This window comes from Monodelphis domestica, chromosome 5 (assembly GCF_027887165.1).
Source record: "Monodelphis domestica isolate mMonDom1 chromosome 5, mMonDom1.pri, whole genome shotgun sequence".
In the NCBI taxonomy this organism is placed as follows: Eukaryota; Metazoa; Chordata; class Mammalia; order Didelphimorphia; family Didelphidae; genus Monodelphis; species Monodelphis domestica.
Window position 1 is genome coordinate 271,188,904 of NC_077231.1, and position 25,465 is coordinate 271,214,368.

Genomic DNA, 25,465 nt, shown 5'->3' on the forward strand with positions numbered 1-25,465 from the left:
TTCATCATTCAGTTCACAATCCCAATGATGTCCTTTATATGGTTTTTAGTGTGCAATTCTTTGTTGGCAATATGCTGCAGCCTGTTTATGCATCACTTCATAGCCCTTTGAGTGACCTACAACTGGAATTCATTGGAGGCTGTGGCATTCTGTGACTCAAAGCCACATAGCGTTAACAGAAGAATATTCATATTTTAAAGGGGGTTCATAGAGGAATGAAAAGGAAAATATAGATAAGGGTACATACATTTTCAAGCCTGATTTGAGCATTTCCACCTATTTTTATTGATTTGTGTTTTAGCTAAATGCATGCTTTAATTACCCACTGTTCAATTAAATACATCACAAACCACAAGCCCTTCTCTTTTCTCCATCCAGAGGGAGTCTGGAAATGAGTTATATTATCATCAGCTGCAATCTTACATCCTGTAATGACATGATTCTCTACCTCATTCCAGCTCAGACATAGAATCATTTCTACAATCTAAAAGAAATATTTCTAAAAACAGTTTGCTACCTTTGATCATGTTTTTGGAACAATTTAAAATGTCTTAGACTATTTTCAGCGAAATTCCTTAAAGGGCTCTAAAATTCCTAAAACTTTGTTTTCTTTATCTAAACTTACATTTGAGAAGAAATTCATTTTTCTTTTTCCATCCAGATTTGAAGATAGCATTGAATATTGTTTTTTTAAACCCTTACCTTCCATCTTAGAGTCAATACTATGTATTGGTACTAAGGCAGAAGAGTAGTAAGGGTGAGGCAATGGGAATTAAGTGACTTGCCCAGGATGCACATAGCTAGGAAGTATATGAGGCAAGATTTGAACCCAGGACCTTCCATCTCTAGGCCTGGCTCTCAATCCATTGAGCCATCTAGCTACCCCCAATAAGATTTTTAGACAAAGATTACTATAGATAACACTAGAATTTTGACAAATATTAACAAATATTGGGGGAAAGTAGCATGACATAAAGGGGGAAAGCACTGAATGTTAATAATAAATTCTCTAATAACTCATTTTTTATGGTTCTTGAAGGTTTACAAAATAATCTTCCCTCACAGCCGGGTGATAGTGGTATTAGCATCTTTTTTTCTTTCTTTTTTTTTTTTGGCAAATGAAGGGACTGAGTCTTAAAAAGAGGTCTCACAGCTATTAAATGATAGTTTTCATTTGAACCCATCTTGCGGTTGTTTAGGGGCAGTTAGGTGATACAGTGATTAGAGTGCCATTCCTAGAATCAGGAAGACCTGAGTTCATATATGGCATCAGACCCTTTCTAGATGTGTGTCCCTGGACAAGTCACTTAACACTGTTTGCCTCTATTTCCTCAACTGTAAAATAACCTGGAGAAGAAAATGTCAAACCAGTCCACCAGTTTGTTCTCTCTCTCTCTCTCTCTCTCTCTTTCTCTCTCTCTCTCTCTCTCTCTCTCTCTCTCTCTCTCTCTCTCTCTCTCTCTCTCTCTCTCTCTCTCTCTCTCTTTCTCTCTCTCTCTCTTTCTCTCTCTCTCTCTCTCTCTCTCTCTCTCTCTCTCTCTCTCTCTCTCTCTCTCTCTCTCAAACCTTCACCTTCCATCTTAAAATCAATACTGCATCTTGGTTCCAAGGTAGAAGAGCGGTAAGGGCTAGGTTGTTTCCTATTGCCCAGGACCCTTCCCACCATGCAAGGCAGAAGATAAGAACATTCTTATTTCCAAGTTGTTGCTCCAACAGTTTCCTCTCCACAAAGTGTCTTCCTCACAAACTTTTTTGGCAAGGAATATGCTATTCCCTTCCCTGAAATGCCAGTAAAATAACAAGGTCAGGTCCACTACAGTAATTACCAGATGGCAAGTAGATTCAATCCAGTGAGTACTCAGTACATTGTTCAGTAATTTTTCAATCCTGTCTGATTTTTCATGACCCCATTTATGGTCTTCTTGGTAAAGATATTGAAGTGGTTTGCCAGTTCCTTCTCCAGCTCATTTTACAAATGAGGACACTGAGGCAGTTAGGTGACTTCCCTAGGGTCATCCAGACTCAACACTCCATCTGACTAATCATTTCTGATAGTGGAACCTTTTACAATGTCTTGTCCAGAACTTGATCACCACTATACTTTCTGGGCATTTCCAAATGACACAAAACACACATCCCCTCATTCTTTTCTGGTTCTTCCCTTTTATGTGTTGTTGTCCCCCATTAAAATGTAAAAACATTCCTTGAAGACAGGGGTTGTGTTTCTTACTTATTTGTATCTCTAATGCTTAATAGAATTCCTGACTCTCACTCACTCATGTGCTAATTCATTCATTTCTGAGGAGGAAAACCTTTGTAACTAGATCATGAGAAAGAGGATAGGTTTGCTTGTCAGTCAAATGTTGAAGATATAGACAGTACTAATTAAAGGAATTTTTAATATACCTTCCTAGTGAGTCAGGGAAAAAATTCAAGCATTTCATCTTAGTTATAAAAAATGATTCTATTCATTTTATTTAATGTAATAATTTCCCTGACCTACATTTATTATTAGATCTTAAATTTCTTCAAAATCTTCAACATAAAAATCAGGCAACATTTAACATTTCTTCTGAAGACTGTTAATAAAATAGAGACGTTCTCTGCCTTTGTAAGAATACACTCTTCCTCTTATAAGTAACATATGCCCTTAATAACATCCTGGTTTTCTGGCTACATCGCTTCTTTAATGGGATATTAAATGTCCAAATCACTTACATTGGATGAATGTGCTTAGAATCACACTACTTTTTGGCTGTCATCCACCCACGAGCAGTGAACTGGGACAATGACTTCTCCTGCCACCTAATATGAATGGTAGCCATATATTCCTCATGTTCCAAAATGGCACCAGTGACTTCCTTGCCGTACCTGCCAAAGATTCAATAGAAATGAAGGAGAATGACTTTTCAATGAGGCAGAACTAACATAATTATAGCACCATCGTCCAGGGGAATGGGATTCGCTACTACATGCTTCTCTTCAATGTAGAGTATTCATTTTTAATATTAGACCTGCACTCTCAAAACGTAGAACACTGATATATACACATGAATACATGAATACCACATGTACATGTGTGTTTGTGTATACATGTATCTATACATGTGTTTCTTATATATTTATATATAATGTATGCATGTATATAAGCACAAGTGTGTGTACTTGCTACTTGGAAAGAGATTCAAATGGCAAGATTGTCCCTACTAACTGAAACTTCACCTCCAAAGGCAAAGTATTCACACATTTCATAGCAATTGGATGAAAAGAAAAAATTCCAAGGTCAGGATTAAGCAAGGGCATGCAGTTCATTTTAGAGTCTGATTTGTTTATGATAGAATCATAGATTTAGAACTGGAAAGGAACTAGATTTGAAGATAACACCGATTAATCTCAGATAAGCTTGCTTTTTTAAACCCTTACCTTCCATCTTAGAGGCAATAGTACATATTGGTACCAAGGCAGAAGAGTGGTCAGGGCTTAGAAACCACGAGTCCCAAACCCCTCATTTTACAAATAAGGAAACTAAGGCACAAAGATGAAGTGATTCACCTAGGGTCATTCATACAAGGAAGCATCTGGTGGAATTTAAACCTAGACCTTCATAATCTACATGCAATGCTTTACCTATTTGTTTTCTGTGCTGCCCCTGATAATACTTATGACATCAAATTCAGAAGGGATACATATACAAATTTTCACATGGGCATAAGAAGTTCATTTCAGCCACTACAAGGGAGGCAGTGGTTTTGAAAATGGAATAAAGGGACAGCTAGTCACTTCAGTGGATAGAGTGCCAAGCCTAGAGTCAGGAGGACTTGGATTTCAATCTGACTTCAATCACTTCCTGGCTGTGTGACCCTGGGCAATTCCCTTAGTCCCATTTGCCTGGCCCTCGCTCTTCTGGCTTACTAAGATAGAAAGTAAGGGTTAAAACTAGGGAGTTTAGTTCACTACAAGACTCAATATGTCAGAAATGTGATGTAGTAAATGGGACAATGCATGTAAAGAGTTTTGCAAATATTACAGTGCTACATAAATGCTAGATACCATTATTAATAATAGTATTAACAGACTCCCCAAAAGCCAATGCATTAAGAGAAGCATAGCTTCCAGGTATCCCTATGGTGATGGTCTCACTGTCCTTTGCTCTTCTCATACTTCATCTGGGATATTCTGCTCTGGCAAAATAGTGTCTGTTCTGTTCAGTCCTGGGCGCCATGTTTTAAGGATATTGATAAGGGAAAGCCACACATCCTGGTGTAGTCAGGGATCTAAGGCAGTACATGTTAAGATCCTTTCTCTGCCACACACTAGATGTGTGCCCGTGGGCAAATCCCATAACCTGACAGTTTACAAAGCAGACTTCAAAATTGCAGAAAAGTTGTTGAGCTACATTGGGAGAGGGAAGTTTCCTAACCAGGAATTCCCCTATAGCAATGAAGTCACAAGCATTGTGATTAATTAATTAAATCAAGGAATATCAATACACCAGATTGTTTAGTGAAGAACCACCAGAACAGTGAAGGGCACTTGAAGGACCTGGGGATATTTAACATGAAAGGAAAAAAGACTCAATGATGATAGAATGTCCCCATGGTCTTAAGGGAGAGATTAGATTTTTTTCTGTTTAGCCCCAAAAGCCAGAAACAGAATCCATAGATGAACATATCAAAGATCTAAATTAAGGTTTGAGTCCAGGAAAAATTACCTTAGAATGATGATCACCTAGAAGGAAAACAGGCTGCTTCAAGAATAGCAAGTTCTCTCATTAAAAGTTATCCAACAGAGGCTGGATGGCCATTGCCATTTGGGGTATAGGTTGAACCATATTAGATTGTTGCCACTGACCCTTCCAACTCACAAATTCTGTGATTCTAAAATCATTGCTTGTATATTCTCAATGGTTCCTTATTCCAACTTCCTGCTTATTTCATACATAAGACCCTAATGCCAAAGAAGATGAATTTATGTGCTTTTCTTTAAAGAATGTGTACTTCCTAAGCCTGTAATTTAATAGTTTTGTTATATAGCCTTACTGCCCCAACCTGATGTTTGGTATCCCATTGAAATTCTGTGGGCTGCCATTTTGGCATATGATGCTCTCCTAAGTGCTCCTTTGTCCAGAGGCCATCCAGAAAAGATTTTCTTTCAGTTTATTCCAGATTATCATGCGATCTATGACTTCTGCATGAAACAAAGTCTACTTGGAGGTTTAAAGTTTGCCAGTAATTGCTTAAGCTTTTTATTAAAGACCACAAGGCTTTTGTTTCCAGTAAATGGTGAATATTTAAGCACAGCCTCCATAAATTGGTTGTGTGGTCAAAAATAAAGTGCTTCTTAAAAAGGAGTTAGGAAGCAGGAGAATTGGAGTGGGAAAGAACACTCAGCTGCCAGACACACTAGGTGTTTGCCCAACTCAAAAGTCTCCATCTCTGTTAGTTGCCAACCCCATAACTTTTATATGTACTCTTACAGAAAGCAAATTGTTCTGCAAAAGTACATAATAGTGGCAGCCAATGATCTTCTAACCTCAATTTAATGAAGCAGTTAGGGAGGAGGTGCAGGGCATTTCCGGAGCATTAATGGCTGGCTGGAGCAAGTGGATGAGCCAAGATACTGTCAAGAGATATTAACCCCAGCTGGTTCTTTGGGCCTCAAAACCCTTCAATATGGCAATGATTGCTGTTACCAGACTAAATTACTATATGGGAGAATAAATGTCCTAAACTTTACCCCACCCCAGTATGATATTTGTTAAATAAAGAACATGATAAAGAAAGAACTGCTCAATCAGATCTGCCAGTCTGCAAAATTTACTTAGTGACCTTATTTTCATATTTACTTATTTTCCAGAGACATAGTTATCACATTATTTAAAATAGATCCCAAAGCAAAAATCTAGTCCTGCCTATCAATTTAGCTTCTAGCTAACATCTCCCCAAATTGTCCCAACCCTGTGGTTTGTTATCATTTCAGGAAAGAGAAAAGTAGGTCCCTTGCCAGAAGTGTGTGGGACCTTTAGTGTATGAGTATAGAAATAAGGGAGTCAATTGAACTTTCCATTTCTTTTTAACTCCACCCCACCCCCACTTGCTCACAGCCTAATTTCTTTTAGATCCAATGTCTAATAATGTATATGGTTGAATTAAGATTGGAGTAGATGAATATTCATTTCTTTTTGCAAAGTGTCTTTTTTAAATTTCATGATGCTTTTCTATCATTTTTCTGATTTGCCACGTGTCCATTCATTCCCTGATAGAGTAGAGAACTCCAACTTAATGCAGCAAATAAACATATTCACTAGAGATTTCAAGGGGAAAAGAAATCATCTGAAATGCCCATTACATGTGCCCTTCCACATCAGGGAGGTGCTGGATTTCACTTGGCTGGAACCATTAGAAGGAAGGCTTCTTCAATGCACCATTCAAAGCCACAGATCACCAGTGATCAGACAAGGCTTTGAGTGGAGAAAATTTTAAAATTTAAAAAATTAAAAAAAATTTCCCCTTGATGGGAATTTTCTTGGTGAGAAAATTCAGCAAATTGAAGATGAATTAGTTTCTATTTCTCTTTCAGTTCCTAATAAAAACCAGGAGGGGGAAGGAAAAAATATGTACAGATAGAGAAATGAGAGAAAAGCTTGGTGAAATTGCTGAGCAGTTAAAATTGCCACACTTTTCTTAAAGAAAATCTATCTTGTGCCTCCCTGGGAGATTCATCTTAAAACAGGCTTTTTCTTCCAAACTCCCTATTCAAAAAAGCTCAGTGCATTTCATTATGGAATTCCTTAGTGTGATATTGAAAACTATTTGCAAGCTAGACCTCAGCTATCTTTCCACTGTTTCCTGTGACCCAGGACCCCTTACACCATGCAAGGCAGAAGATGAGAACACTCTTGTTTCCAAGCTGTTGCTTCAAGTTTCCCCTACACAAAGTGTCTTCCTCACGAACTTTTTTGGCATTCCCCTTCCCTGAAATGCCAGTAAAATAACAAGGACAGGTCCACTACAGTAATTACCAGATGGCAATTGGGTTCAATCCAGTGAGTACTTATTACATACCTTTTGTGTACTAATGTATTGTAGTGGAAAGAACTAGATCTAGAGTCAGGAAACCTAGGGTGGAATTGGGGCTCTGACAACTCCTAGTTGTGTGATGGAACATGAGAAAGTTACTTGATCTCCCTGAACTTCAGTGTTCTCATCTAGAAGATGGGAATAATAATACAAAAATTATCTAGCTTCCAAGATTGTTTTGAAAGAAAATGTTTGACAGACCCATGCCCCAATTCATCTGTGGCAAACATTTCCCAAGTAGCTGCTTATCTAAGACACTTTGCTCCCTACCTAGTGTGTAAGAGAGGATTAACAAGACAAGACAAGCATGCAAAGTATACAAAGTAAAGGACCTCAGCTGTCAATCAAAAAAGAACATTCCAAATAGAATGATTCCAGGAAAGACAGTTGGAGAGTCAAGCCAGGCTGAAGGGGGAAGAGGCTCTGAATTGGACCCCTGTTAGCTTCTGTCCTAGGCTGTGAAGGACCCTTGGGGGGGGGGGGTGGGACTTCTGGAGCTAGGTTGAGAAGAAATTAACTTTTATTGGTGGCTTAGTGTGGTGAAGAAGATATTTGTGTCTCTGAGATTTGAGTTTGAAGGAAGAAGAAAGAAGATTAAACAGTTATCTTCCCATCTCCTTGACAGACTTTTGTGTCACAGTTGTGACAGGACTGACATTTCTCAAAATCATCCTAACCCTCCTTATAGACTAGGGACAACCCTATCCCTCTCACCTCATCTTCCATCCTTGTCCTGTTTTCCCAATAAACCCCCTTACTTAAGAAAAGAAGAGTAAAGAATATTTCTCTGAAATCTCATAGTTACCCTGAGTTAATTAGAAGGTGACTGACTAAGACCGGGGGAGGGGAAAGGGAGGCAGGAGGGCATGGGTGGAAACCTAAGAAGTGAAGGGTGGAGGGTAGGAAATATTTTGATCTATTAGCCATTAGTAGTGATCAATAGGCAACCCCAGAGTATCCCCTCTAGTAGTATATCTCTGGTCACTCCAGAATATTTCTCTCCATTACAAATAGGCACCCCTCAGGTTTTCCCCTAGTATTTCTCTAGTCAGCAAGAGTATCTCATTTACTACAACTGGAAATATCGCCTAGATTATCTTTTTATTACAGTTGGCACCTCAAAGTCTGACTGAACCCCACAATCCTTTGAAAGGCAGAGTAGAAAAGAGTGAATATGTTCAAACAAGTTGTTTTTTGAACTGTGGTGATAGCAATCATTGCTTGTTTCTGGGTCTACCACATACTGTACAACAGAATGACCCATATGATTGTGGAATCTATTGATTATATAGGCAACATTACAATGTCTATTTTGCAGTTGCCATTCCAAACTGAACTGGTACTCTGGCAGGTCCTGGCTCAAGTGTATGTGATTTTAATGGCTGTCCTTCAAACTCTGACCCAAGTAAAGAAGATCTTTAGATTTGTGATTCCCCTTAAGGCAAAAAAGATACTGGCTATTGATAACCTGGAAAGCATGATTAAGGCTGTGTTTGAGGAATTGATTAAGGAGAAAGGGCTAGATCAGGTTATTGGCAAGGACAATGGACAAACAGGTAGTGTACCTCAGGGAAATGAAGGTGACAATGAGAACAAACCTGATTGTGAACCAGAGAAAACCTGTCCTTTAAAAGAAGTCACTAAGTTATCATCAAAGGCTGGTATATTGCAGTCTAAGGTCCATAGGCAATTCACCTCCCAGGAGCTTGAATCCATAAAAAGACATTTCCCAAAATTTGTAATGGAGGAAGATAGCAAGTTGGGCATTCCTTAGTCCCAACCTCAGGAAGCTTGTTTACCTCTGATGATTGTCGGGACATTCTTTTGTATATGTCATTTGACAGAGTAGGGTTTTGTTTTGTTTTTTTGTGATGATATGTTTGTATATTGAGAGGAGTAGAAGTACTCCTCTGGGAGACTTAGTATTTGGTTTGAATGACAGAGTGGGAGCAGCCTGAGTGATGAATCAACAGTAGTATATAAGCAAAGAGAGTGATTAGTTACAAGTAAATATGGAAGCAGAGAAAGTGTTCATTGTTTGAATGGGAGGATTGAGATCTCCAGAAAGTCTCAGATACTCACTCTGGCTAATCTTCAGATGAGGAACACAAAGGTAACAAATATGCTTGTCTTCCCCATTAGAATATAAGGTCTTGCGAACTGGGAAGTGCTTCGCTTTTATTTTGTATTTCCAATATTTAACATAATGCTGAACACAGAATCAGTACTTAATTAAAAAGCAGGTTGATTTTTTGATTGCTTTAATTGTGAATCAAATATCAGATGGGATGGGAGATGGAGGCTGAGATGAGGATAATGTATGTTTGGAAAAAAGCGGGAATTGATTTCCAGCCAGGAGTCTGGTTTACTGCAGCATAGAGGAAAAGGAGAATGGTGGGCAAGAGTTGGAGACAGTGTGAAAGGATTTACATGCCAAAAGAAAGACTTCAGATGTTATATCCTAAATCAATGGAAATCTTCAAAGGATTTTGAACAGTCAAGTGACTGTAATCACACTATGAATGATATGGCATTTTGTACTACATTTCTCATGTTTGAAAAAACTGTGTAATCAGAATCTGTAGCTTCTCCACTATGTCCATCAGAGTGGTTTGTTTATAAGGTAACTATCCGTTAGAAACTGGATTGTAACCATCAAGTACATGTGAAGTAAAAATCATGGATGAAGTTGTTCAAACTCATATAGATATTATTAAAATCACTATTAACTGACCCAATAAGATCATTCTTGGCCAAACAAGGAAAGGTAAAAAAATTGGACATAAATCACCCAAATAATCCCAGACCCAAAGTCATGATATAATGGAAATAGCATAGGATTGGAAGTTAGAATCTGGTTTTGTTAACTTGCTTAACACTTGCTTGTTAACCTGTGTAACTTTGATCCAGATGCTTTCCTTCTCTGGGGCCTCAGTTTCCTCATTTTTCAAATTATATATGTGACTAGAGACTTTAAGATAATTTCTAGATTGTAAATGGGGGAGTAATTATCCTATAAGAATAAAAGATCTAATCAAGTATTCTTAAAATGAGGGTAATATTTTAAATATTTGTTTTGAAACAATTTTAAAATAATTGTTTTTAACATTTCAATAACTATTTCAACATAATTGTTTGCTTTTGTAATGTTACATATTTTTGATGCACTCATATTCTGAAAAAGGGTTTCATAGGTTTCCTCAAACTAAAAAAGGAATCCTTGAAAACCACAAAATTACAAATTTCATAACCTCTGTGCTAAATAAGGAAACTACCAGTATGAGGGTTTGCACAAAGAGTATTATAAACTATCTTCAAGTCACAAGAAAATACAAAGAGATGAGATTAAATTATAGGGATGTGTTAGGGGGAATCTTTATGGACTAAGAAGATGTTCTAGATTATGAGGCTAATTAAACACTAATAAAAACAGTCTACAAAGGAATAATGTGTGATTTCCATCCATAAGGATGGCTTAGGAATAGATAGATAGATAGATAGATAGATAGATAGATAGATAGATAGATAGATAGATAGATAGATAGATAGATAGGTAGACTGACAGACTAGAAAGAGAGACAGACAGACAGACAGACAGACAGACAGACAGACAGACAGACAGACAGACAGACAGACAGATAGATAGATAGATAGATAGATAGATAGATAGATAGATAGATAGATTTTTCAGAAACACTAAGCTGTTTCCACACAACAGGAATTCAGTAAGTTCCTTCTACATTTATTCTTGTAATAATAAACACTTGTAATAATTTTATTATCAATAGTAGCTTATCCTTATCCACTTACGAGAATTTTGTTTAAACATAACAACCCTGGGTCATTGTTTACCTCCTAAAAATAACAAACTAATTCAAGCATTTTCAAAGTTTCATTTATATACAAAAAAATTAAATTGTAGTGAAGTTGCCATTAAAGTTTCATTTTTAGGCAACTTTTGACTCATTGTATTATTTGAAAATAATAAATTTTACATTTCTTTTTAGCCTGCTTGTAACTCAAATTTCTGATGTATTCTAATATTTCTCTTTTTCTTATCAGTTTCTTCATTAAGTGATTTTTTGAAATTTGGAGGTTTTTTAACACATAAAATCAGCTATTATTTGGAAAGAAGAAATAAGCCACTCCAGAAAAGAATTTTCTGGATAGCTAAAAACTATTACAAACCCTTTTTTATTTTAAATACTAGCTATTTTTAGTGAAATGAAATATTTTCTAAGAACATATAGTTTCTTACCTTCATAAAGTATTGGATTAAAGCATAGATATAACCAAATGGACATTACTTAAATTAATGGCGGTCACTGCCATGTCATACTATTTCATCAAGTTTAGTCAATTACTTTTCTTCTCCATCCCCAAATGTCTGCCGTTTCTATCTAATCTCTCTTGACATTAATCTCTAAATTCCTGCTAGCTATCATTCCCCTTACTCTTCTCCCTGAAATTTACATTTTTAACTTGTTTACCTTTTTGCTTTTTGTTTTTGTTTCCTGTCCATGTAGCTAGAGCATTGATAATGTTCCTGCTTAAGAATATGGTATAAAGGGCATAGGACCTGAGAAGAGGCATCCTAAAAGTAGTCTTATTACATCTTAATGGTTACACTGTTGGCTACCTTAAATTCAAGAGTTTACAAGTATGAAAAATGGGCACCAACTTTATAGAAGAAATTGCCTTAATAACAAAGTTTTTTAGAGAATAAGGAATTGCCAATGTGATCCCTTTAGCTGGATTACTGGAGCCGTCCTTCGTTTTCAGTTTTTCAATAGATTCCCAAGCTTTTTACCAACATCACTAGCTAATCAGCATACTTCTTTTCTGACTGGAGAACCACCAATATGTGTAAAAATTAAAATTAATATACAATAATTTCAAATATTATGTTTTATAAAATTTATTAATAATCACCAGAGGTAACAAAATAAAAACCACATGCCTATGGCTAATCTACTTGCTCAAACAGCTCGCTCCACCAGTCCCAACCCAGGTAGGAAAGAGACAACTAGCCACAGAAGACCACCCTATTTATCTCCTGTCTATGTCAGCACGTAATGAAAGGAAGTCAGTGGGCTCCTGGGAAATGTAGTTCAAAGGCACAAGATTTCCAATTGCACATCTGTGTATGAAATACCTACTGTTCTTCACTCTTAAGAACTGTTTTTATCCATTTTTACCATTCAGACTTTGCCAATAGAGATATGTTTTTATTATGCATTGATTCTTAGTTCAGAGGTATTCTGAGTATTTGAGATAACTTAAGGATTACCTAAGGGGGGGGGAGCTTAAAGACAATAGATGTGCTACTTACCCTAAAAAAAACCCAACACTTTTGTTCTACTATGTGAAAGTAAAGCACTAATGAGCACACCCCTATACTCTTATTTACAAATGTATTAAAGAGAGCTATTAATATCTCAAAACATTCCAATTGTGGAAAGGAGGTATTTAGAGAGCACCCAATTAGGACTGAACTAGAGCTTGATAAAATTCATTTATAATTAGGTCATTATTTTACTAACTGTGATTTTGGGCAAATCACATTATCTTTCTTAAACTCAGTTTCCTGGTCTGTAAAATGAGGCTAATAATATACTACCTACCTCATAGGGTGGTTGTGATAGCATAATTTTGTAAACTCAAAAACACTACATAAATGTTATTATTATGATGAATGCCAGTTTACATTTTGAATTTTTAAATATTTTAATGTAATATAATCATCCTTTTTTTTTTGCTTTCAGAGAAAAAATGACCCCTATTCTCTTGCTTCCATCGTGTCATTTGAAGTTAAGAAGATGCCATATAATGAACAGCCAGCACAGCTTCCTAAAGGAAATGTAGCTGTAAGTACCATATAGGCTTCCACAATTTGGTCACTCTTCTTTGTGTGGTTGTCTTAATTATGTGCAAGGATCTCTTTACATCAATCACTGTTTTTCTTACTTAAATGGAAAAATACCTGAATTGCTTTTTATCCGATTTTCTGAAAAATGTCATGTTAATCTCCTTTAAAATTAACTTCCTTGGGATCCTTTCCTAATCCTAGAGTGGAAAAAAAAAACAAATCTAGTCTCTCCATATAGGCTTTCTGCATTTCATTAGTCCTTTGAGGCAATTATTGACTGTTTATTAAGTAGATGGCATCTTACTAGGTATTTAAACTAAGGAAATGAGTCCTTTCTAACTGTGTATCCTTAAGAAAAAATTGTTCAACCTACTTCTGCCTCAGTTTCCTCATATATAAAATAGCAATAATAATGGCACCTACTTTATATAGTTGTTGCAAAAAAGATATGAGATAATATGTATAATGCACAATACGGCTGTGATTTATTTACTCGGTACCCCGCATAAGGCAAGTCCTTAATAAGCAGTTAGTGAAGTTGGAGTCAGATACTGGCACTGGCCTTAGAGCAAGTCATTTCCCCCTTTTGTCCACCTGATTTCTCTCTGGTAAAATGACAGGGTAGAATTGATCCCTTCAGTCCCCTCCAGCTCTAAAATTATAACTTTATCATTTGGCTTTTCTGTACATTATGGGTTTGTTATAGGAAATGGGTTTGTTTGGTGAACTCTGATAATAATCTATATACTTCCTGTAATAGTGGAATTATTCTACTACAATGGCAACAATAATATGATTGAAATAAACTATCAAGGAAGGATTTAAAGAGTTTTAACCAAGCATGGTCATAGATTAGATGGAAATCACCCATAGCCTTGTGAATCATCCCTTCTGCCCTTCTACCCACCTAAAGAATGTTCTTCTTCTCAGTAGAAGTACCCTATTACTTCTAGTAGAAGATGCCAGCTTTGGCATGGTGGAGGGGTCATAAGCACCATTGCCAACCCTTTTTTCCCCCATAGCTGTCTGGGACTCATCAGAACCAGGGAACAGGAAAACACTATAAAGTCCCAAAGCTCATTCCATGATCATTCAATAAAAAAAAATCTGTGTGACCTTTTGCAGAAACTCTTACTCTTGAGCTTCTGCTATTTTGAAGGGGAAAAAAAAGATCTTAAATAGATAACCTTACCAGTAGTGTGCTAGAGCTACCTCTGACCAACTCAGGAGGACCAGTTATTTCCATGTGAGCATTTATACCTCAGAAATGAGCAAGCATTCCAAATTGGGGCTTTATCTATCTATCTATCTATCTATCTATCTATCTATCTATCTATCTATCTATCTATCTATCTATCTATTTGTTCATTCATTCATTCATTCATTTGTTTGTTTGTTTGTTTATTTATTTATTTGTTTAAACCCTTACCTTCCCTCTTGAAGTCAATACTGTGCATTGGCTCCAAGGCAGAAGAGTGGTAAGGGCAAGGCAATGGGGGTCAAGTGACTTGCCCAGGGTCACACAGCTGGGAAGTGTCTGAGATCAGATTTGAACCTAGGACCTCCCATCTCTAGGCCTGGCTCTCAATCCACTGAGCTACCCAGTTGCCCCCCTTGATTTATTTTTTGATTGATTTTCTAGACTTAAGAAATGGATGCAGAAAATGTTAATAATTCAAATTAAAATGAACAGTTTATCTTTAAAATTTTCTCCCCTAAAGAGCATGTAATTAAACATTTACTAGCACCCCCTTTTTAGCTCATTTCTGGTTAAAAGCAAGGCAGAGTGGTTCAATGGAAAGTATGGAGGATTAAGCTTTGGAGACCTTGAGTTCAATTTCTGCCATTATCTAATTGATTGAGGGTGAATCTTTAGGTCTCAGTTTCTTTATGTGTAAAATGAAGGATCTGCACTAGAGGAGCATCTATGCTCATTCAACTTCTAAATCCATATCTTATTATGGTCCTATACAATACAGCCATCTACATGCAGACATGAATGTTTAATAGAATCTCTGATCTAAGATCCTCAAAATTCTAGACTTCCATGAACCATGTCCAGGGGTAGCTCTTTCAGCAAGAGTTTATTCTCCTGTCTCTCAAGTCACCAGTCATCTTGAAGGCAACTCCAACCATTGGACATCAATCAGAAGAGTTCCATGTGTCTTCTCAGTAAGTTGCCAGTCCACATGCCTACCTCCATGGGATATGCCCTGCAGATACCTCCATACAGATTTCCCTGCCCCATAATATCAAGGTGGTTATATGATCAAGGGCTTTCTGACTAATTCTACACCACTCCTTACATGAAAAAGAAATCTAGAGGTAAAAAAAGGAGAATGTAGAATTGATCAAGGACTTTCCAATTAATTCCACACTATCCCATAAGTAAAAAAAAATTTAAAGCCAAAGAAGGAGAATTTATTTTTTCTATATATTTTATGGCTAAATCAACTAAGACTTTTCTGGACATATTTTTGATTTTTGCAAGCTGATAAAAAAATGTTTCCATATTTCTATTTCAGGGCAAACTCTTCCCCAGCTCTTCATTTAGCTCACTTTTTTGCTCATAATGTTTTTTTTTTTTTAACTTATGCTCTTACTAGAAAACAGAAGTAGTTTTGGTTTTTAATATTGAGTATTCATTTAGAGGGTTTCCAAGCCTACAAGTTGCAAAGGTTAGAAATTGCTGCTTGTTTGTTTGCGATTAGCCTGTGTCTGATAACTGAAACAACATGTTACAGTGATCACATTCAATAATGGCACACCTTCCATTAGAATGAGGCATAAGTGATCATCTGCTGTTCTTGATAAATTTCAGATAAGTTGCACAATGATCAGGTCAGCAGCCTTTTTTCAGAGGCAACAATGATAAAGAAACAGAAAAGGAGGTTGTTATCTGATGCTGGTGATTGCCCAATTTCTGCAAAGATTATTGAGGAAACACTGAGGAAAAGCAGTGCTTTCAGATTCCCCAATATCTGGATGGTCCATGAAGCTGTTTCCAGGCTCAAGCCGGTTGTGGACCATATGTAAATATCTCTTCAGTCTCATGAGTTGAAAGAACTCTGCTTTCAGCAAATAAAAAAGAATTGATCCCTGGTACCTCTGAAAAACATTGACTCTCATTTTCCAAAAAGAACAGATTTCCAAAGAGTTAAGAAAGAAATGTCCACACTAAGGTGTGGTGTGCACTAGGGTTGATAGGTTAAAGACAAGATCTCCAGTCCAAACTCCAAAACATGCCCTTTTGTGTACACCCTTCAGCAAGACAGTTAACCTCTTGGTCTCCATCTTTGTAATGTGTAACACTAATATTTGCTTGTCTCTCAGCCCTCGCGTGAAGATTGATTGGTTAGTCAGCACTCCCTTTTCAACATGGTCATAATTCACGTATTTCTTGTGAGCTACATAGGCTCTGTAGTTAAGGAAAATTACCTTTTATTTGCAACTATCTGTTCCCTGTTTTTAGCCATTGAATTGCTCATGCAGTCTGGCACTTTTTATGGCAAAGGGTGAGCAAAGAGGATGCATCATGGAAAGTGATTCAATCTGAAAACAAAGTCATCATAACTGATAAACAAAATCATCCCCTGTTCCCTTTAGCACATTCATCTCTGTGCTTTTGTGATTGCATGTTATATTGCCCAAGAATTCTTCAGTTACTTCAGGGAGAAAGGTCCATGTATTTGGAATAGTTTATATTTTGTTGTTCATTCATTTCAGTCATGGTTGACTCTCCTTGACCCCCATTTGGGATTTTCTTGCAAAGATATTGAAGTGGTTTGCCATTATCATCTCCAGCCCATTTTATAGATGAAGGAACCAAGGCAAACCAGATTAAGTGATTTGAGCAGAATCACAAAACGAGGCCAGATTTGAACTTTGGAAGATGAGTCTCCCTGACTCCAGGCTCAGCCCTCTATCCACTGTACCACTTACTGTTCAAAAGCAGTTATTTAACCCAAAAGAAATATTTCTCTATTTAAAGCTATAAAATTAGAATCTAATCCCCATTGTGTATCTACAGTTCTAAGTTAACCATTTCCCCCCAAATACAATTGGGATAGAGGGCAAACAAGCCCTGGTGCTGGAGTCAGAGGATCCAGATTCGAATATCACCTGAGCCTTATTTACTTCTGCCATCACACAATTTCACTTAGCCACACTCAGCTTCAATCTGCTCATCTAGAAAGAGGCATTTGTCCTCAATTTTCTCTGACGTCATTTCTACCTCAAGATCTATGTTCCTGTGTGTGTGTGTGTGTGTGTGTGTGTGTGTGTGTGTGAACTCAGACATAGACATAGATGAGACACATGATTCCAGCCTCGGAAAATGAAAAATAAAAACATTGATCTGACCATGGTCTTCATATTCATGATACCCTTACTTTTTCTTTTGTTTAATTTCTTAATAATAAAAGGGGAGAGTTAGACCCATTAAACTATATATGTGTATGTATTTATGTATTGATATATTACATGCATATATGTCTACTTTACTTGTCTGTAGATACCTATACATGAATGTAGACACACACACATATATATATCTACACATGTATTTATAAAGATAACTATGACTCCCTGACTCTTACCCTACCACTAGAAAAAAACAGGAAGAAAATAAAGATGAAATATGATTTAGTAGATAGAATATTAGGAAGAGAAAGACTTGAATTACTATTCCCTACTCTGACATTTACCAGATGTAAAACATGACCATAGACAAACCCTATATGATCTCTGAGCCTCAATTTCGTTGTCTATAGAATAAGAATAAGAATAGTAATAAGAATGGGTCTGTTGTGAAGCTACACAATTGAGTTGTTATATATATATATGTATATATATATATAAACATACATATAATATATATCCATAAATATAAATACATATATATTTATATATGTACACACACACACACACACATATATATATAACTCTTCAGAAACATTAGAACTTTATTTAAATCAGAATCCATTGTAGTCATTATTTTTTATCGTTTTTCAACTTCAGGGGGGATAGTAGAAGGCTGAGAATTCCAACTAAGAGGCTTTATAAACTTCTATATTTCCCTGGACAAGCTCAGTCTTCTAATCAATCCTCCAAGATGTCTCATAAATATCTGAAGCTCAACATGTCCATGGCAGAATGAATTTTTCCACTTTTAACTCATCCTTCTTCCTGATGTCCCTGTTCTAGTAGAGGGTATCATCATTCTTCCTATCATCAGGCTTCATGACTTAGGTGTCATTCATCCTTAATTTTTCACTCGCTCATTTCTCAATCCAATGAGTTGTCAAGTTTTGTTGACTCTCTCAACGTCTCTTAGCTCCATCTCTTCACTTGCTGTTGCTTATTGTTGTTCAGTTGTTTCAATCATGTCTGACTCTCATTGACCCCATTTGTAGTTACCATAGCAAATATCCTTCAGTGTTTTGCCATTTCTTTCTCCAGCTCATTTTACAGATGAGGAAACTGAGGCAAATGGAACTAAGTAATTTGAGCAGGTGGTAAATATCTGAGGCCATACTTGAACACAGGAAGATGAGTCTTTCTGGGTCCAGGTCTGGCACTCTTATCCACAGGGCTACATAACTGTTCCCAAGGCTACTGACCTCCTTACTTTTCATCTAGTCTATTGTAAAAGTCTCCTAATTGCTCTCCCTGCCTCTAGCATCTCTGTTCTTTAATTGATTCTCCACACTGATAAAAAAAAATGTAAATTCCTAAAGCAGGGATCTGAGCATTCACTGCAGGTCCCTATCATCTCAGGAATCAAATACTAGCTCTTTTGTTGGCTTTTTTGAAGCCCTTCACAATTTGACTCCACCCTCTCTTTCAGTGTTGATTATAATTACTTCTCCTCACACAACCTATATTTTTACTTATATTTAAACAGACTATCATACCTGGAATTCTCTTCTTCCTTCTCTCCATCTCTTAGAAATGCTGAGAGAGAGGGACATACAGGCAGAGAGAGACAGGAAGAGAGACAGACAGGCAGACAGACAGACAGACAGACAGACAGATAGAATAAATCCTTTAATATATGGGTTAGGAGAAAGGCTTACATATTTTGAAATGCAACTATTAAGGTGTGTTTCGGTGTTCATCTTTTTTATAACTACTCCAATTTGCTTTATGTCAAGTGGTTGCTATCATCATTCTCCCCAATATTACTGGTTGCATTCTTGGTACTATTACCATGATGCCTGGGCACACTTTTTTAAAACATTCTTGTAACTCCCAATGAAGCCTGTTTATACAAGGCTTTGCATGTAAATACAAATGTCACTATTAATTATGGCTACAAACACAAGGGAGCTTTTACCTTCTGCTTTGGTATTTTGTCAAAATATACAAAAACATATCGTAAATGTCTGATGATAAAATGTGGTCATAATAAAGTTTTATTTATGATCTTTTCAACCCTATTTGTTAGAAAAAAAAGATTTGAGGTTTCATGAAGGGGAGATTATATGGCCATGATTTAGCATCCTATAGAGAAAATCTAAACTAAGTGGCAAGTGAACAGGTCAAGTGAATAGCTTAAGTCCCCTGCAGATTTTTTTTTTAACAGCCCAATTTCCAGATATAAATAAAATAGAAAATCCCACTAGCCACTTACTTGGCAAAGGGTTTAATTTTTTTCCTTAAATTTCCCTCCTAATTCCTTTCCTAAAGTTTAATTTACCTTCATGGAATAGTTTTAGCAATACAACACCCCAGTTGGGAGTCTACAAGGCTCTTATAAAACATGTAGGAGTAGAATTTGTGGTGATGATGATTCAGGAGAGACTTACTACCAATCTGTTCTCCGAGTGTCTTTTTTTTAGCACCAACATTATTGGTTTTGCCCTGCAGTGAGGCTCCTTTGTCAATTCAGTTAATAAATTCCATTGGACAAGGTCCAAGATAAACCTGCCTTGCTTGGGATTGTACTTCATGGTGTTTTACAACAAGTTTCACAATAATTATAATCAAAACAATAAGTATCAGAAATGGCATCTGAAAGGGATCAGTGCTTAAAAATGAATTCTTAAGAAGATGATAAAACTGACCAAAAAGCATATTTGCGTCAATCTGCAAGCATTTATTAAGCCCTTGTTATGTGCCAACCACTGCGCTGGGTTCTAGAGACAACAAGAAAGGCAAAAAGAGCCCCTCTCTCAAGGAGCTCCTTTTCTAAAGGAGGAAATGACATATAAATAATAAGGTACACACAACAGTAGATGGGTCATATTCTGAAGGCACTATTAAGCAGTTCTCAGAATTGACGATCAAGCTTTTCATCATTGCTTATCTAATATTCAGTCCAATTAATTTCCGATGATCTTTGTCAATTTCAGGAGAGGGCAATCTCTATCTACTGAGGCAGAGCAGCAACTTACTTATAATTCATGATCTAAGAGAGTTTTCTGGGATACTGAAAGGGTAAATAATTTGCTTAGGATCACATTCTATTATTCCTCAGAGGAAGGACTTGATTCTAGATCATCTACGTTCCAAAGCTGGCTATTTTCCTTCTTCCCCATACTATCACACTTCATCATATTACATCATATTGTCTAAACTTGGATACCATACTTCTCTTTGCAGGACATTGTTTTCTGAGACTAGCTCAGGATAAGGTGGGGCATAGGAGACTCATTATATACCATCTACAGTTTCCCCAGTGCCCCTAAATGTGCTAAAAAAACAACAACTCTTCTTTGGGGGCTCCTATCTTTATAGCCAGAGTAAATAGCATACTAAGTCGTAATGATCTTTGAGCTCTTTCCCTTTCCACATACGTGTAGAGTTCAAGGCTACATTTCATCTAGACAATATAAGTCAAGTTCACTAAATGCTTAAGTTAATCAACTTCCATTTGCAGATGGACTTAGAGGATTCCACTTCCACCATGCTATCCTGCTGTATGCCTCCATGATCCTCTACAGAGCCCCAGAAAAAAAACAAACTCTTTTCTTAAGATTTATAGAGGACTTCCCTAGTTAGTCATGGGAGGGAAAGGAAAGGAAATAAGCATATATATATATATATATATATATATATATATATATATATATATATATTCATTTATTTAATTAATTAATTTAAAATATTTTTCCATGGTTGCATGATTCATGTTCTTTCCCTCTCTTCTTCCCTTCCCCCTCCCAGAACCCATGAGCAATTCCACTGGGTTTTATTCATTATTCAAAACGTATTTCCATAATAAACATTTTTATCATGACTACTATGTGCTAATCCCTTTACAAATATTATCTCATCTAATCCTCACAACAACCCTGGGCAGGGTGCTGATATTTTCCCTATTTTATACTTGAGGAAACTGAGGCAAATGAATTAAATGACTTGCCCTAGATCACACAACTAGGTGGTACAGTACATGGAGTGTTGGGACTGGAGTCACAAAGATTTATCTTCCTGAGTTCAAATCTAGCCTCAAACTGTAGCTGTATGATCTGTTGAAAGAAAAATTCTTTCCTTTTGGACTTTTACCCTCATTGATAAGGCAAAACTAAGGACAAAAAAAAATGAGGCTTATTAAAAATAAGTCAAAGTAGCAACATGTTGATGGTTGGAGGCCATTGGAGACCAGTCCCAGTTTCAGGATGTCAGCTTCTTTATAATAAAAGTTTTATAATCAGATAGACAATTATGATAGGCCCCCCTTTGCCAAAAGAGATGGGACCATGTAGCCCAGGTCTTCCCCAACACATGACATTTTACACAGATAGGGCTTTTTGTGTGATACTTTACACACACACACACACACACACACACACACACACACACACACACACACACACACACGGGCATGTGACTTACCCTTGTAATAGATTGAGTGACGCCTCTCCCCCCAAATTTGATTGGCTAGCAGGGCTGGGAACTCAATGGGTCAGTGAATTAATTTAGCTTTCAATGGGCTCTGGGCAGGTCTCTTAACTTTATTTGCCTCAGTTTCTCCTCTGTAAAATGAGGTGGAAAAGGAAATGGCAAACCACTCCACTATTTTTGTCAAGAAAAACCCAAATGGGGTCATAAAGAGTCAGACAAGACAGGATTGACCTAAAAAAATAAACAACAATGGAGGCCAGAGTTGAATTCAGATGCCTCTTCTACCCTCTTTTCCCTAGGCATGAGAATGAAAGAAAGGACTCAAAACTGAATAACTTTCCTCCCCTAAAGATTGGCTTTATGTGTTAGTAAAGGTAATAGAATACCAACCAAAGATACAAATGAGCAATCAAGCCAACTCTTCATAACCCCATTTGGGGTTTTTTGGTAATAATACTTGGAGTGGTTTGCCATTTCACTCTTCAACTCATTTTATAGATGAGGAAACTGAGGCAGAATCATGTGAACTGGCCCAGGGTCATACAGCTAGTGTCTCAGGCCAGATTTGAACTCAGGAAGAGGAGTCTTCTTGACTCCAGACCCAGCACTATAGATAGATAGATAGATAGATAGATAGATAGATAGATAGATAGATAGATAGATAGACAGATGATAGATATTTATAAATAAGTGTTTATTTATAAAATGTGCAACCTAGCTGCTCATTTTATAACATAAACAACTCTAAATCAGGATGCTCTAGTTTACTTTATCTGCTCTTAAGACCCTCACCTTAGCCATAGGAAAACTCTTCCAAAATATTTGTTTTTCCTCAACAGACTTTCAATTTCCTTGGTATCAGAAGCTCCCATTGAGGAAATTCTCCTACCAATAAACTCCCTCTCCAGGTTTTTCCAATGAATACAAAATATATACCAACAAAATAATACCAACAAATACACAAATGCATTCAAGAGATGGGAAGTGTCATGTGAGGTGTTCAAGACAAATGGGAGAGGAGCAGATAAGGCTTAATGGAGATTTCAGCTTGGTTTTAAAGGATGGGTAGGAATTGAGATGAGGATGATACATTTTAGCCAAAGGAAAGATGTCATCAAAGGCAGAGAAGCAGCAGAAGAAATTAAGTCATATACATATGATGGAAATCCATTTGACTATATTGTTTAACATACAAGAAGAAGAGGAGAATCTTAGATCTAGATCCCGAGAGAATCTCAAAGGCTTCTGGTCCAGCACCTTCCCTTTACAGATGAATCAACTGGGGCTCAGAGAGTTGAATTAGCTATGAGATAGGTGGAAGGACAGGCAGCACCAGATAGGAAAACTTTGGAATGCCTATTATGATTATGTGTGTCCAGACAATTGATGGATTGTAGGCAAATTATGTCAGAGATAAGATTAGGACCTGGGTCTGTGTGGGTCTACTCAAATCTTGGTGATACTGGATGCCTTTAAAAAATACCACAGAGAAGAATCTAGGTGGCACAGTGGAGAGAGAGTCAGACTTGGAGATGGGAGGTTCTAGGTTCCAATCTGGTTTCCGACACTTCCTAGCCGTGTGACCCTGAGCCAGTCACTTAACCCCCATTGCCTAGCCCTTACCACTCTTCTGCCTTGGAGCCAATATTTAGTATTGATTCCAAGGCAGAAAGGTAAGGGTTTAAGAAAAATACTAACTAGTAGCTTTTCTCATGGTATTTAGGAATGTAGTAACTGAAAGCCGAAGTCATGAGACATAATCACCAAGACATAAAAGAAAATTATTTTATCTATTGTTTACACACACTCAAATTGATGTTTTGTAATTAAAGACCTTGAGCTACAGAACTTAGCTTTTTAGCAGACGTTTTGGTTCCAAGTATCTATTTTGACATACTTGGGCATTTTGACACATAACCAGTATTCAGTTGACTGGTGGTACCTTCCCAGGAGTACCAGATGCTTTATATTAAGACAAACGGTGATGTGTATGTTTCATTTCCAAGACTATTGTAAAAATGATTTAATTATCAAGAAAAATAATATTAAAAGGAAAAGACAATAAGTAGATTAAAAATATACCTTAAAATTTGCAAAGTACTTCATGTTGGGGTCAGCAAGGTAGCTCAGTGGGTGGAGAGCCATATGTAGAGATTGGAGATCCTGGGTTCAAATCTGGCCTCAGGTATTTTCTATCACTTTGCTACTACTAGTAGCAATGCAAAAAACCAGGACACTCTTGAAGGATTTATGGGAAAGAATGCTAACCACACTGAAAGAAGGAACTATGGGAGTAGGCATGCAAAAGGAGAACATACGATATCACTTATCACATGCATATATGGATATGTAACTTGGGGGTTAGACTTTAAAAGATTGCTCTAAAGCAAAAATGAACAATATGGAAATAAGTATCAATTGATAACATTTGTATCCCAGTGGAATTGCTTGTCAGCTCTGGGAGGGGAGAGGGAAGAGAGGAGGGAGAGAAAAAAAATCATGTAAACATGGAAAAATATTTTAAAATTAAAATTTAATTAAAAAAAAGATATTCCCTATCCATGTGACCCTGGGTAAGTCACTTAACCCCAAATGCCTAGCTCATACAGTTCGTCAGCCTTGAAGCCAATATATAATAGTTATTCTAAGACAGTAAGTATTTTAAAAAAAAAAAAGCTTATAGTACCTCATATACATTATCTCATGATAGCTTCACAACAATTTGGTGAGATAGAAATTTGTTATTTTTTTCTTCCAAGGGCCATGATTTCATTCCTATAGGGAAATTCCAGTAAGGAGGCTCCCTATAAGAAAACAAAATCTGAACTACTCTGCTTTAAGGCTCTCACTCAGCTCCAAAAAATATTGATAATTGATTTTAAAAATTGACTCAAACAATTCAAAGCCTATATTTTCCCCTGATGGGGACATCAAGATAGCCACAGTAATTCATAAGTTGGCTTTTTATACTTCATGTTCTTATAAAGAATTCAGTGACCAATTCACCTGAAATGAATCCAGTTATTCCTCTGTTTCATTTGGACCCATCATCCTTCCCTGACATTGCTTGCTGATCCCTGCTTCCTTATACCAATTCCTTTTCAAATTAATATTCATTTGTCTCTCTTTTCATTTCAGATTAGAACATCAGTCATCTGGGCAACTCCAAATGTCTCCTTCTCCATCCCGTTATGGGTTATCATATTGGCCATACTTCTTGGACTGCTGGTCCTCACCCTTTTGACTTTAGCTTTATGGAAGGTAAGTCCTGGGCTTTATCATTTTTACCTTTTCCTTTTTCCATTTTTACCTTTTCCTTGGTCTATAGAATGCTGCAAATGTTCAAAGAATTTGGAAAAACAAAGAATGCTTAACATTGAACCCTTGTGATCTTTCATTCTTAAGGGGAGGACAAAAACAATGTTTATCATGTATCTTGTTGGCTTTGGCAAATTTAACATGCCTGTAGAACTGATATTTAAGGAATCTGCTGTGGCTTACAACCTGCTTTCATATCAGGAATCAGGAACTTGGCTTCATTGTCCACGATGAGGCGTCTTCTTTCTGGAGCACTGGGAGTGACAATATTCTAACGAATGTATTTTCTTGGGTAATTTACCTGGGTTCTTGGGGGAGGGGGGGTTGTCAACATAACCCTGTCCCTAAT

At 36.8% G+C, this 25,465-nt stretch overlaps 1 protein-coding gene across 1 annotated transcript in view; it reads left to right on the forward strand.

The window, feature by feature from the left end:
* The window catches only part of ITGA8 (integrin subunit alpha 8), a 232,004-nt gene that overhangs the window by 201,356 nt on the left and 5,183 nt on the right, over positions 1-25,465 (forward strand). Inside the window, exons 28-29 of the mRNA XM_001377451.4 lie at positions 12,845-12,946; positions 24,937-25,059. Coding sequence (XP_001377488.2) covers positions 12,845-12,946; positions 24,937-25,059 — 225 coding nt within the window. The remainder of the gene's footprint in view (positions 1-12,844; positions 12,947-24,936; positions 25,060-25,465) is intronic.